The following is a 12692-nucleotide window of genomic DNA, read 5'->3' as shown; positions in this document are numbered from 1 at the left end:
TTATATATAGTTCCCTTTGTACTACCTTTAAAATAAAAAAATAAAAAAAAATAAATTGCAATTTGTATACAGCCATTACTCTGAAGCCCGAACCTGTAAATATTTTTCTAATAAATATAGCATAATTTGAAACAAGTATTAATTTATAATACTCTCAGGATATAGTGAAAGTTTCAGCAAATATGACAAAAAGTTATTTTTATAAAAGTTACCTACTGCAGCTTTAAATATCAGTTTAGGGAAGACTTCAGGTCATTTTTGGCACCTTTTTTCCTTTCAAATCCCTGTTAATTTAAATCCTCATGGAAAGTAAAAATCCAACTCAAACACATGCAAACAAAAAGTTTGGCTTGCCAGCTAAAAGCTCTGGTTTGTTGACCCCCCGTCGGTTTTATTTTCATGTGAGCGTGGCAAATCCCCGGCCTCTTGTCCTGTCTCACACTGGGACACACAGAAAGAGACAGGAAGTTTTTACCTGGGACAATTTATCCAATGAACATGAAGAGGTGATTGGATTAAATATTTTCAGACAATCCTGTTTTAGAGTAATAATCTAATACAGCTGCATGTCAACTAGGAATGCTTACAAGTAGCTCAAAGTTAAGTTCAGCACCATGGGGCGCCCGCCTAATATGGAACAAGAAAAGCCGCTCTACTTTTCTGTAACTGGGGGTTTGCATGGAGATTCCAAAACACAAACAACAGGAATTCACCACGCTGCTTTTGTTCCTGCTGAGCCCCTGTGTGCATTCTTGGAGCCGGATCAATAGATTGAGTGTAATTCTTGTGCCTGTCAGCAAGAAAAATTTAATTTGTCAGCTGTCTTGGCACTGTGTCAGGAAATGTTTGACTGTGTGACCCCGGGGCCCAGTAGGAGTGTGATATGAAGGGAGGGTATATAAATGTCCAGACAACACCGCGGGACCACGGTCTGCCTGCCTGAGAAGACTGTCACACACATCTCCAGCAGAGAAAAGGTAAGACCAAGGGCCATCCACTGGGTGGGTGTGATAAACTATATTGTAAGCTGATGAGTTTCAGGGTTTTAAAAACTTATTTTAGCCTGAATATCTTTAAATTTGACTGTTGTTAACAAAACTAGATTAGTCGACATTATATCCTTTCTGTGTGGGAATCAAGTAAATTAATAGATCCGTAGATCAACAGAAAAATAATTGGCAGCGATTCTAATAGTTGGGTTTGTTCAGGTTTGAAGGAAAAATTGTGAAAAAATTCCAAAACAATTTCTAGTTCCAGGCTCCCAGATGAGAGGAATTGCTGCTATTGTTATATATCACTATAAAGTGAATATCTGGGTTTTAGTTAAACAAAATAAGACATTTAAAGACTTCATCCTGAACATATTATTGACTAACGATTAATTGGATAAATAATCAGCAGATTAATTAAAAACAAAAACAGTTCCAGTCCAAAATGAGACAAGTGTACAGAACATATGTTTGAACATTAGCTTGTCAATAAATGTGTGTATGTTTACAAGCGAGCAGTCTGTATATTAACCAGGTTTACTGTATGTGTCATATCTAATCATATAGGGTGCAATCACAGTGAAATCAGATATACTCTGATGCAGTGATGACCTTTATACAGACATCAGTGACTCAGTTTCTGACCTTCCCAACAGATGGATCTTGCACTTCTGTCCTCCATCCTGCTGGTCATTTCTACTGTCCATGCTTTCCAGTATTCAGAGCTGGTGCAGTACATTGACAGCCATCAAGAAGAATATGTGGAGGTACAAAATCTTCTTCTTCTTCCTTTAGCATTATACATTTGTATAGTTAATACAAAATATTTATTAGAGTGTATTGTACAGATTCATTAAACAATATAAACAAGTGAACTTATGGAACCAAGGTAAAACGAGGCCTAAATAGGTTGACAGAGCTTTCATTTTCAACATAAAAGCTTTTCTGTCATTTCTATTTTAACTTTTATTTATTTTTTATTTTTGCTATTGCCTGCCCCTACAAGGTGTAAAATGTCAAAATGAAGCAACCTGGATGGACAGTGTTGTGTTTTACAGTGATAAACAGAACCAGATCATCTTGATCATAGATCAGGTTGGTTGAACACAAAAAAGAATCAAGAAAATGCTTACACATCATAAACATCATTTTGAAAACACAAACCAATTCCTAAAATGCTCCATATAACAGTCATCAGTGTTAGTGGGCACGGTTCATATCTCCACTGCTCAGCAAAACATAGTCCCTTTTAAAGGTCCACTGTGTAACACTGAGGAGGATCTATTGTCAAAAAAGGAATATAATATTCATAGGTATGTTTTCATTAGTGTATAATCACTGAAAATAAGAATCATTGTGTTACCTTAGAATGAGCTGTTTTTATCTACAGAGGGAGTGGGTCCTCTTCTATGGAGTCTCCCATGTTAAACCATCACGTTTCTACAGTAGCCCAGAATGGACAAACCAAACACGGGCTGTATATAGAGGCTTTCATGTTTTCTCACAGGTTTTGCAGCCGCCATAGTTTCTCCTACATATTCCTTGGAAGTTCTCATTCTCAGGTCATTAAATATCAATGTGAGCAGTATTCAGTTGGTTGCAATCTGCTACTTCCCCGCTAGATGCCACTAAATCCTACACACTGCTCCTTTAATTAAACAGCTGAAGTATAACAAGCAACTTTTTATGAAGAGCATACAGCTTGCTTCTTGTATTTTCTCTACCCTAGACCAGTGTTTCCCAAACCTCCCAAACGTCCTCAATAGATGCACATTAGACTCTGGACCCCCCTAATTTAAGAGGATTTTGTCTGAAAGAATCCCCCCTGAGTAATTATTATAGTTTTATGTTTCAAAGGAATAAAGGCTTCATAGTCAAACATTGATCAAACTTGTATCACTATAAAATACTATCAATAAATGATCAATTACAATCAATAAAACCCAAATTCTTCTTAATAAAGATGATAAAAGTTAAAACAGTGTATTCCTCCTTTATCCCCCTTCAAGGACCTCTTTTGGTCCAGGGACCCCGGTTTTACAACCGCTGTTTTACAATATGACAGAAGGATTAGATTAAACTCAATGCTGATGTTTTGAACGTTGTGTGTGTGTGTGTGTGTGTGTGTGTGTGTGTGTGTGTGTGTGTGTGTGTGTGTGTGTGTGTGTGTGTGTTGTATGTGTGTGTTTGTCTATTAGGCTCTGCGGGATTGGGTTGCAATCGAGAGCGACTCCAGCAACGTCTTGAAGAGACCAGACCTACACCGCATGATGGAGATGGCGGCTCAGAAGCTGAGGCTGATGGGAGGGACTGTAGAGCTGGTGGACATCGGAGAACAAGAAGTCAGTGAGCCGGTGCCTCCCCACCTTTCATAAATGCTGCAATACAGCAATATCAGAGCTTTGTACATAATCATCACCCTAATTGGTCAGTAAATATTCTGTATTTCAAACAGAGCTTTTCTTGTCAGGGAAGGAAAACGAGCTGCTAACTTCAAAAAGGCGGCGGAGTGGTCAGGACTAAATCTACCTCCTCATTACAGACTGAGACACATCAAAGCGGCTTCCCAAACTCATTAGACATATAGCGTATGTGAGGTCAGACTAGAGGTCAACAATCTCAGCTTCTCAGCAGTAATTAGGACCCACATAGCTTGAATTGTTACTGCATTATATTGTCTTAGTGAATGGTAAAAACTATAGCTGATGGCCCTTTGACACCAAGCTACACTGACTTGCTTATTTTGGAAACACAGAAGCCCTTCCTTCCTGTACGATTACCACTGTTTCCATGTTACACACTCACTACTCACTGAATCATTGAAATTCCTTTGTTATATCCTTAGAAATATACACACAGATTGAGATCGTGCAGTGTGTAGCTAATTCATTAGTGGTCAGGTGATATTGTAGCAACAAATAAAAACAGAGCTGCCCCTCAGGGTTCCACAGAAGTTGAGAAACCTGGAAATCAAAGTGATTGAGGGATGGAAAAATAAACTATATATCAGTGCAACAGCCCATGCTGGTGTTAACTCTCCTTTAATGTCTGCAGCTTCCTGACGGACAGACGTTAGCGTTGCCTAAAGTGGTGACAGCTCAGTTTGGCAACGACCCAAACAAACACACAGTGTGTGTCTACGGCCATGTGGACGTCCAGCCGGCGAAGCTAGAGGACGGCTGGGCAACGGATCCCTACAACCTGACCGACATCAATGGTAACTGCCTTTAAGCTCTTCAGGCGCCATTATTGAACCCACATAACTTCATCTTCAAAGATGCCAAATGTCAGGCTAAATCTGGGTGAAATGGGTATGAAGGGACTTAATAATTATAAACATCTACAATATTTCCATCTGATGGAATGGTACAGCCACAACGTGGTGATCAAACGTAGATTTGAATATTTAATTCAGCGTGGACATCAAATAGCTTCAAACAAGAGCTGAAACAAACTGATACACAGCCTATATATATATGTGATACTGAGAAAAAAATTAAAGGAAACTGGAGCCATATTAGAGAAACTTTATCCTAACCTCCTAAAATCTTAAATAAACACATTTTTAAGCTGTCCTAACTTTCACTTTTCCACCAGTTGGTCTTAGCTTACTTGTTTAATCTGTATGGCTGCTCTTTTATTACTGTTACAGCCCAAGGCAATTTGTTTAGTTATGATATATATTACATTTGCAAATGATTATTTCAGATAACGACGCGTGGTTGCCTGTCATCAACATTTTTCTTTTTAAAAAAGATATATACACATTCAGATATTCATTATATATATATATATTATTTTTTATATATCAAAATTGGGGGAGGTATATTTATTTATTTTTATTTTTATTTTATTGCTTTGCCAGAAGGATTTATGGGTATATGGCACTGTGTCTACACTCATGATAACAACGTCTAAGATAAAGAGGCAGATCTAGAGGGGTGCCATGGGGTGGCCACCCCAGTTTGGTGTCAAATGCTGTCAAAATTAACACATATATTTTTATATATTTAAAAAAAATATTGTTAAAATTATCACACATTTAGATTCTATTCAATGTGCTGCAGTAATGAAATATTTATAGCTTTTTCAAACAAATATTGATATATGTGATTGTTTGTGATTAAATCAGCATATATTTCTGTGATCCCTTAAAGTCTCCATGCCATATTTCTCTAGATCCGCCCCTGCAGAACGTTTTGACGTTAAGATTTCTGCCTTTCGGAATATATAATTGGCAGAAGTATGAACTGATCCTGTTTTTGTATTCTGTTTATGTAGGAATGAATGTTATTTTTTTATTTTATTTACAAAAACCTTCATTGAAATGAGATAAGATTAGACTGACAAAAAACTCCAATTATATCCAAGCATAGCCTACAACCTTTTACTGGAGCTTTCAACTTTCCTCAGTTGTCAAAGAGATGGCTCAGTTGTTATCATGGGATTTACATGATAACTACTAGTTTGATTATATTAGATTGAACTTTTTTACATTCCGTGCTTTATCTACACAGGTACACAGGTCAGCACACTGTCTCCAGTGTTACATAACCCCGGGCCCACTAAGAATCCCTGATTGTTGTGTCTGCAGGTAACCTTTATGGACGAGGAGCGTCAGACAACAAGGCCCCAGTTTTAGCCTGGATCCACGCGGTGGAGGCTTACCAGGCCCTCAATATGGTGAGAGAAAGTTCACAATACCACTGTACAGAATAGATTTTCATGCCAAAGATTAATTGAAAATCAAATGTGTTAGGTAGAGGGAGCTATTGCGAGCCCAAGTGAGACCAAAGGACAGATTATAGCATTTATTTGCAAAATCATCTTGAAAACACTTTAAATAAAAAGAGAGGAAACAGAGAGAGACATCTCCAACAAGATAGCCCTAAAAGATAATTTCCATTTATTCAACCTGACTGTTTAAGTGGAATAAAATACTCAACGTATTTGGCGGGAACAAACTGCATACCCTCAGGCTAGTGAGACAGAAAAGCTAAACTTTAGCCAGAATAACTTGCAAAGTCATTGTTGTTTTTGCAAAGTCACTGCGGCAGTCTGTTCCTGCTATCCTGCTGCCACTTTGTCTCGTAAACGCAGCTGCATATGAACATCCAAAGGCCTCAGCCAGAAGCTGGATGCATAAAGGGGAAAGGAATTGTGTGGGTGTTGAAAAGACTACTTTCCCACACAGCTAATGGCTCAGGATTTTAGAGTTTGCAAACACCATTACAGTTTCAAAAAAGGCTTTCTTGCCATCCAGAAATAAGCCGTTTTTCAGATGTGATTCAACAGCTCATCCTCCAGCTTGACCATGTGCTGTCACTTCCTCTCTGTCCACCAGGAGCTGCCAGTGAATGTGAAGTTTGTCATTGAGGGCATGGAGGAGACGGGCTCTAACGGCCTGGACGCCATGATCCTGGCCCAGAGGGACACTTTCTTCTCCGACGTAGATTACATCATCATCTCAGACTGTGGCTGGCTCAGCAGACGGCCCGCCCTCACCTACGGCACCAGAGGCAACTGCTACTTCTACGCTGAGGTTGTGTATGCACACATATACACAGACACACACACACACAGACACACAGACACACACACACACACACACACACACACACACACACACACACACACACACACACACACACACACACACACACACACACACACACACACACACACACACACACACTGCATCTGGGTGTCATTCAGCTCTTCTAGGCTGTTTCATGGTGAGGTGTGTTTGCAGGTTGAAGGACCTAAACAGGACTTACATTCTGGTGTTTATGGGGGCACTGTGATCGAACCAATGACTGACCTCGTTGGAATTCTTGGTGAGTGTATCTTTAGGTAGAACACATTCATTCACTCAGTCACAGGAAGATAAGACACTGAACCGGGATCAGTCAGGCATCAGCAGAACGACAGGTACAGACAGGGCAAATCTTTTATTTTGTTTTAATTCACCCTATATTTAAACAGGAAATCTCATGATTGCTTGATCTATTTATGAAGTGAGATCTGACCAGAATTGCAGCATAAACTAGTGGAAGGATAAGGCTAGCAGGATTTTTGGATACCATGAAAAGACCAAAACCTTTCCTCTCAATACTTTCTGACATCCTGTCTATTCCTCTCTCAGCTCCAAGCCCTTCTGTGGTTTTTATTCAAATGTTACTCAATTAGGAGGAAATAGTATTTTTGTTCGGGACTATTTTCAGCGGTGCATTCATCTGCATTTGGTGCTCTAGTGAGAGTTTGGTGCAGCAGTACCAGCACCCTAACGGACACTGAAATGTTTGAAAGGCATGTTACTGACAATTTTACCAAAAATAAATAAAAAAATAAAGTAAATGAATACAATACTCTGCTCATTGTACGGGATCCTGATTGAGTCAAAATAAACCACAGCAGGGACCTTTAGTGTTTTACAGGCCAAGGACCCCATAGCGATAGAGATACAGAGCAGGGACCCCGGGCTACATATTTTATAAAGTGTGTTTCATATTAAACTTGGCCTAGCAACAGTGTTGTGTAAATTATCACTATTATTATGGTTGTTTCCATTAAAAAAGCAGTAATTCTTAGGACCCCCTGTTGAAGATACAGAACTGTAGTGTGTGTATTCATGGTAATGAAAATACATTTCACCTGGCTGTGGCTTACTGATGTGTTTTTAATAGTCTTTGGACAACAACTGAGTTATATGGCACAGGGGAAGGAGACATGTCAGGCATTGATACACACACAGTTAGTAGGCTCAGTTCTTTTAATGAATTTACCACAACCTAATTGAAACAGAGACATGTGGCTTTCAGAGTCCCAGAGGTTTCCAGCTCCTTTGGTTTGTAACCCAGGAATTATTTATTTGCCTCCACTCTGCATTGTACTGTACCTTAGGCCTGTGACATCTTGTATGATTTATTATTGATTATTATGTGGTAACTATTAATTATATTTGAATAATTATGACTAAACATAGCCTTGTCATGTGTTACTATTTTAAACTTTTACAAAGCACAATTTTAGAAGGTGTAGTCATAAAGTGCAGTGGTTCTCAACCTGGATTCCAGTTCTTTCAGCAAAGAAAGAATATTTTAATTTCACTATTATTTCATTGACTAACCAACTGAGAGAATAATGACTATTCTGTTCATAGGTTTCACACTCTTCACTGTTAATCTACCAATAGACAGTATAGATAATTATGGAATAATTCAATTTTATTAGACGGGATCAAATACAAGTCTATGGCCTGATGTGTATCTATGTGGGGGTCCTTGACACCAAAAAGGTTGAGAACCACTGCTCTATAGCAAGACTGAAGAATCTTTAAGCACGGTGCTGAATCCCTCCCAGCTCCTGCAACCCTGTTATATCTGACCTCCACACAATGTGAGATGTAATCTATTTAAACCCACCTCAAATGTATTCTCTTGTAACTTCTTACCTTAGACACAATGATTAGCCCCAGCGGTAAGATCCTGATTCCTGGGATCAGAGAGGCCGTGGCTCCCCTCTCTGATGAGGAATGGAGAATGTACCAGGACATCCAGTTTGACATCGACAACTACAAGAACAAGATCGGTGTCAACGAGCTCATGTACAGCAACAAGGTAAGAGAACAAGGAAAAAACTGCTCAGAATAGTCTACTTTCAGGCAAGATAAATGATTGTCTTTGTATGTTTCCTGTAGGTGGACCTGTTGGCCCACATGTGGCGCTACCCCACTGTCTCCATACATGGCATTGAGGGGGCCTTCTCAGACCCGGGCACAAAGACAGTCATCCCTGCTAAGGTTACTGCCAAGTTCTCCATTAGACAAGTTCCCAACATGGACCCTGCTATGGTCAAGAAACAGGTAAAACCAGATGTCAACGCTCAGCTTGTTTTTTGGATAAGCTGATTATTTCTTCCCACAAACTACCTCTGCTCCTATCTGGTTCGGTGCTTTAGGTAACAGACTACCTTCACTCAGTGTTTGCCAAGAGGAAGAGTCCTAACAAGCTGAAAGTCACCATGGTGATCGGGGCCAAGCCTTGGCTGGCCGACACTCAACATCCTCTGTATGATGCTGGGAAGGCTGCTGTCAAGAGAGGTACCGCACACACCCAGCCACTCCCACCTAGCACTGCATCAACATCCTTTATACTGAGGGTCAGCCTGAGGCTAAATGTACAAGTAATAGTTTATACAAATGTCATATTGTGTCTCTTTTTGTGAGCCAATCTCAGAAAGGTTGTGTCTTATATTCATGCTTTTCAGATCAATCCTCTACAACAAACTCAAGTAAGCTTTGGGCCACTGCTGCTATTGTCATCTCATAGCAGGGCCACTTCAACATTTAAGTACTACAAGAAAGAGCAACATTCTGAACATATTTCCATCACTAACATCATACTTAACAACAAAATGCAAACTGCTATACATTGTTTGCAGCCCCCGCCCCAAAAAAGGCCTGCAACCTGCTGTCTTCTTATCAACCGTTTGCAGTCACCTTTGACCTTATTACTCGTTATTTTGTGCCAAACTAATTACTATTTTTTTTAAATAAGGCCACAATATTGAACCACTATGTTTCTACAGTAGCCCAGAATGGACAAACCAAACACTGGCTCTAGATAAGACCTTCCGTGTTTTTCCACAAATGGTTGCAATCTGTAGTTTCACCACTAGATGCCCCTACATTTTACATACTGGTCCTTTAAAGCCCTGACTGTCTTGGATGAAGCTGCACCACTGGCCATTAAACCTGTAGCACTATAATTTGAGATCATTGGCCAGGCTGTCTTCTGTAACTTGGATTAAAAAAAACAAGAGAATGTTTTGCTACCAGGACTACAAGGTGTTTGTTTGGTGTTACTTTTTATCACTGCTTTAAGCTTTTCTTTTATGCTTTTTCCATTGTGTGTATATTTTTTACTGCAATTCGTTTTTTATCACTGTTGATCTTGTTTTTAATCTTTGTGCTTAAAAGGGCTTTAGGAAATCTTGCTTAAGTGACATGCGCTAATTCTTGTCCAGCTCTTTTATTCTGTGGTAAGAAACCTGAGTTTATGTCCATTACACTCTGATATAAAATGTCTTGCCCTCTCCAGTTTTTGACATGGATCCTGATCTGATCCGTGAGGGCGGCACCATCCCTATTGCCAGAACCTTCCAGGATGTGACAGGGAAAAGCATCATCATGATGCCCATCGGAGGCTTTGATGACGGGCTGCACTCCCAGAATGAGAAAATGAGCAGGTCTGATTCCTTAAAACTTTTATGTAAAACCTGTACTAGTTCATATTTTCAATTGAGGCTGTTGGACAAGATTCAGAAGCAAAGCTGGGATTTATTCAGAGGGAAAGAAGCAGGAAACTGAGCCTTCAGGGCGCACACAGTCTTATACTCCTCTCAATTATCCACATGCTTGGATATCTTCACCAAATATGAAGAACATATAATTGCAAAATAATGGGGATGCCAGGATAAAAGGATTAAGTTAAAAGTAGACATGCAGTATGCTTGGAACAATAATGTGTGTCAAAAAAATATATAATTTCTACAGTAATATTCTTAAAAAGTAATCTCCTCCTTCAACCTCATTAAAAATTCCAGAATCTGTGAATATGCAAATGTTGTTCATTTCTAAAGTTTTACTGCTGGACACAAGATGTCTCCTACTTCACTGTAAAGTCCATTCTCAGTGGATGTGCACTGGTGGCTTCAAGTTTCTACATCACACTTTACAAGTTGCATACTGGATCAGGACTGACTTCCTAACTATTTGTAAAATCATTTCCATGCTTTGGGATTTCTAAGAAGGTATAATGTGCGCATTTGTAGAAAGTGATTGTAGACATAAAGAAGACTGACATGTTGGCGATTTTCCCCATTTAAAACCAGTCCAACATTCAGATTTGTCTCTGTGACACTTCATACAGCTTCCTCACCTTTGTCTTCCTTTAACTGTCTTCTCGCAGGTACAACTACATCGAAGGGACCAAGTTATTTGTTGCCTACCTGAATGAAGTATCCCAGATTAAGCATACCAGTGTGTGATGTCTCATGGCCTCATTAAATGACCATCTAAACCATCCCAGCGACAGTGAGCTCCCCCTGACACAAGCCTGGTTTTATATTTTCACTGTGCCTTCATCTTTCTTTCATCAATTTCTCTGTCTCTTGCCAAGCTTTTATTTATCTGCATCCAAAGAGCTTCCTCCCTCTCTCCCTCCCTCCGCTGTCAGTAAGTCTTTTTAAAAATGCCTTTATTCTACGCATGAACGTATACAAAAGGAGAAGCAATGAAACAGCAATATCTATCTATCTATCTATCTATCTATCTATCTATCTATCTATCTATCTATCTATCTATCTATCTATCTATCTATCTATCTATCTATCTATCTCATTTTGACATTGTGAGTGAGTGTAATGGCACGTGCTACTTCTTCTGATTGGTGGAAATGTCTGTAGTGATCCCATGTTGCTGTTCTTTGCAGATGTGGCATATGTTTATGCTCCATGTAATGTCAGACAGTACTGTAAGTGTGTGTGTGTGTGTGTGTGTGTGGTGTGTGTGTGTGTCATGTAGTAAAAGCTGTACAATGCAACCTTTGTGTACTTTTTTTATTATGTGACAATGCATCAGAAGTGTTCTTTAATGAGTGTTACAGTAATAATGAGACAAACACACAGTTCCCCTAGCCATGAAGCATTTATTTAACGCTCACACATTTACTGAAGACAGAAGCTGCACAGACAGATGTGCTGCCAGCAGTCACTGTACGTATGGACAGAGTCCAGCCATTGTCTGGTGTTAGAGCACTCTTCATAAGACACGGTCCTATTCAGCAAAAAGACAGTTCACTAACAATGTTGCAAAATATCTAAATAAGTAATTTAGTCTTAAATCTGGCATAAAGATGTGTTTTACAGGGTGTCTGTGGGAGCTTAAGAAGTCTAAAATCCAATAATCATCCTTCATACTATTAGTTTTTATTTTTTTTATTTTTTGCCTGTATGTACATAAAATAGGTCTTTAATTGCATTAATTTAAAAATACAGAATACAGAATCAGTTAGCTTCTAGAGTGGGTTTGCTTGTTTCAGTTTAGTTTTCTTTGTTTAAAAATGTTTAGTTTTAGTTTTAGTGTTAGTTTAATTCTTTTTGTAATTATAATATGGGGGCATTTGTCAGGGGCAAGATTTAATAATTTCAGAATATCATGCTCATGCTCATTGAGTTGACACATTTGATCAAATTGACAAAGAACAAAACTAAAGACATGTCCTGTTTATTTTATAAGTACACAATATATTTTCAGATAGTGCAGGTTTTTTCCAAAGTATAGTTTCAGTTAACTACAATTATTTGTCACAAGTTTTTGTTGTTAGTTTAGTTTTAATGAACTACAATAACCCTGGATGAAATCTACAGAAACCCTGCTGTAACACAAGAAACAATAATAATAATTTAATTTGGGAACATTTTCTTTTACATTTCAGGAATTTTCTTGAAAGTGAAGTGTTACAGTCTTACAAGAAAAATCACTGCAATTCTTTTTAGGCATTTTGCCCAGAACCTTTTTTAAAAGAAGATAAGCCTATTATGACTAAACAACAGACTTTTATTATGGCACATTAAACAGCTTTGGACACATCAGTTATAATATGAAAATACAGTATCCACTTCCTAAAATTACATTTTTTT

General features: G+C 38.7%; 1 protein-coding gene across 2 annotated transcripts; it reads left to right on the top strand.

Annotated features, from left to right (window-relative positions):
• The first annotated feature begins 887 nt into the window (after positions 1–887).
• On the top strand, positions 888–11593 carry cndp1 (carnosine dipeptidase 1). 2 transcript variants are annotated; one of them, XM_051406424.1, is made up of 12 exons: positions 888–977; positions 1646–1756; positions 3188–3331; positions 4044–4206; positions 5584–5672; positions 6334–6531; positions 6742–6826; positions 8448–8608; positions 8689–8853; positions 8949–9090; positions 10091–10238; positions 10961–11593. In XM_051406424.1, the coding sequence occupies exons 1-12, from the start codon at positions 903–905 to the stop codon at positions 11037–11039; spliced, it is 1560 nt and encodes a 519-aa protein (XP_051262384.1). In that variant the 5' UTR covers positions 888–902; the 3' UTR covers positions 11040–11593. The 2 variants fall into 2 exon arrangements, with proteins under 2 accessions (XP_051262384.1, XP_051262385.1); XM_051406425.1 differs by lacking the exons at positions 888–977; positions 1646–1756; positions 3188–3331; positions 4044–4206; positions 5584–5672 and adding an exon at positions 6113–6151.
• Positions 11594–12692: the final 1099 nt, after the last annotated feature.

Source organism: Dicentrarchus labrax, unplaced genomic scaffold (genome assembly GCF_905237075.1).
Source record: "Dicentrarchus labrax unplaced genomic scaffold, dlabrax2021, whole genome shotgun sequence".
NCBI classification, from domain to species: domain Eukaryota; kingdom Metazoa; phylum Chordata; class Actinopteri; family Moronidae; genus Dicentrarchus; species Dicentrarchus labrax.
This window is presented reverse-complemented; position numbering and strand designations above follow the sequence as displayed.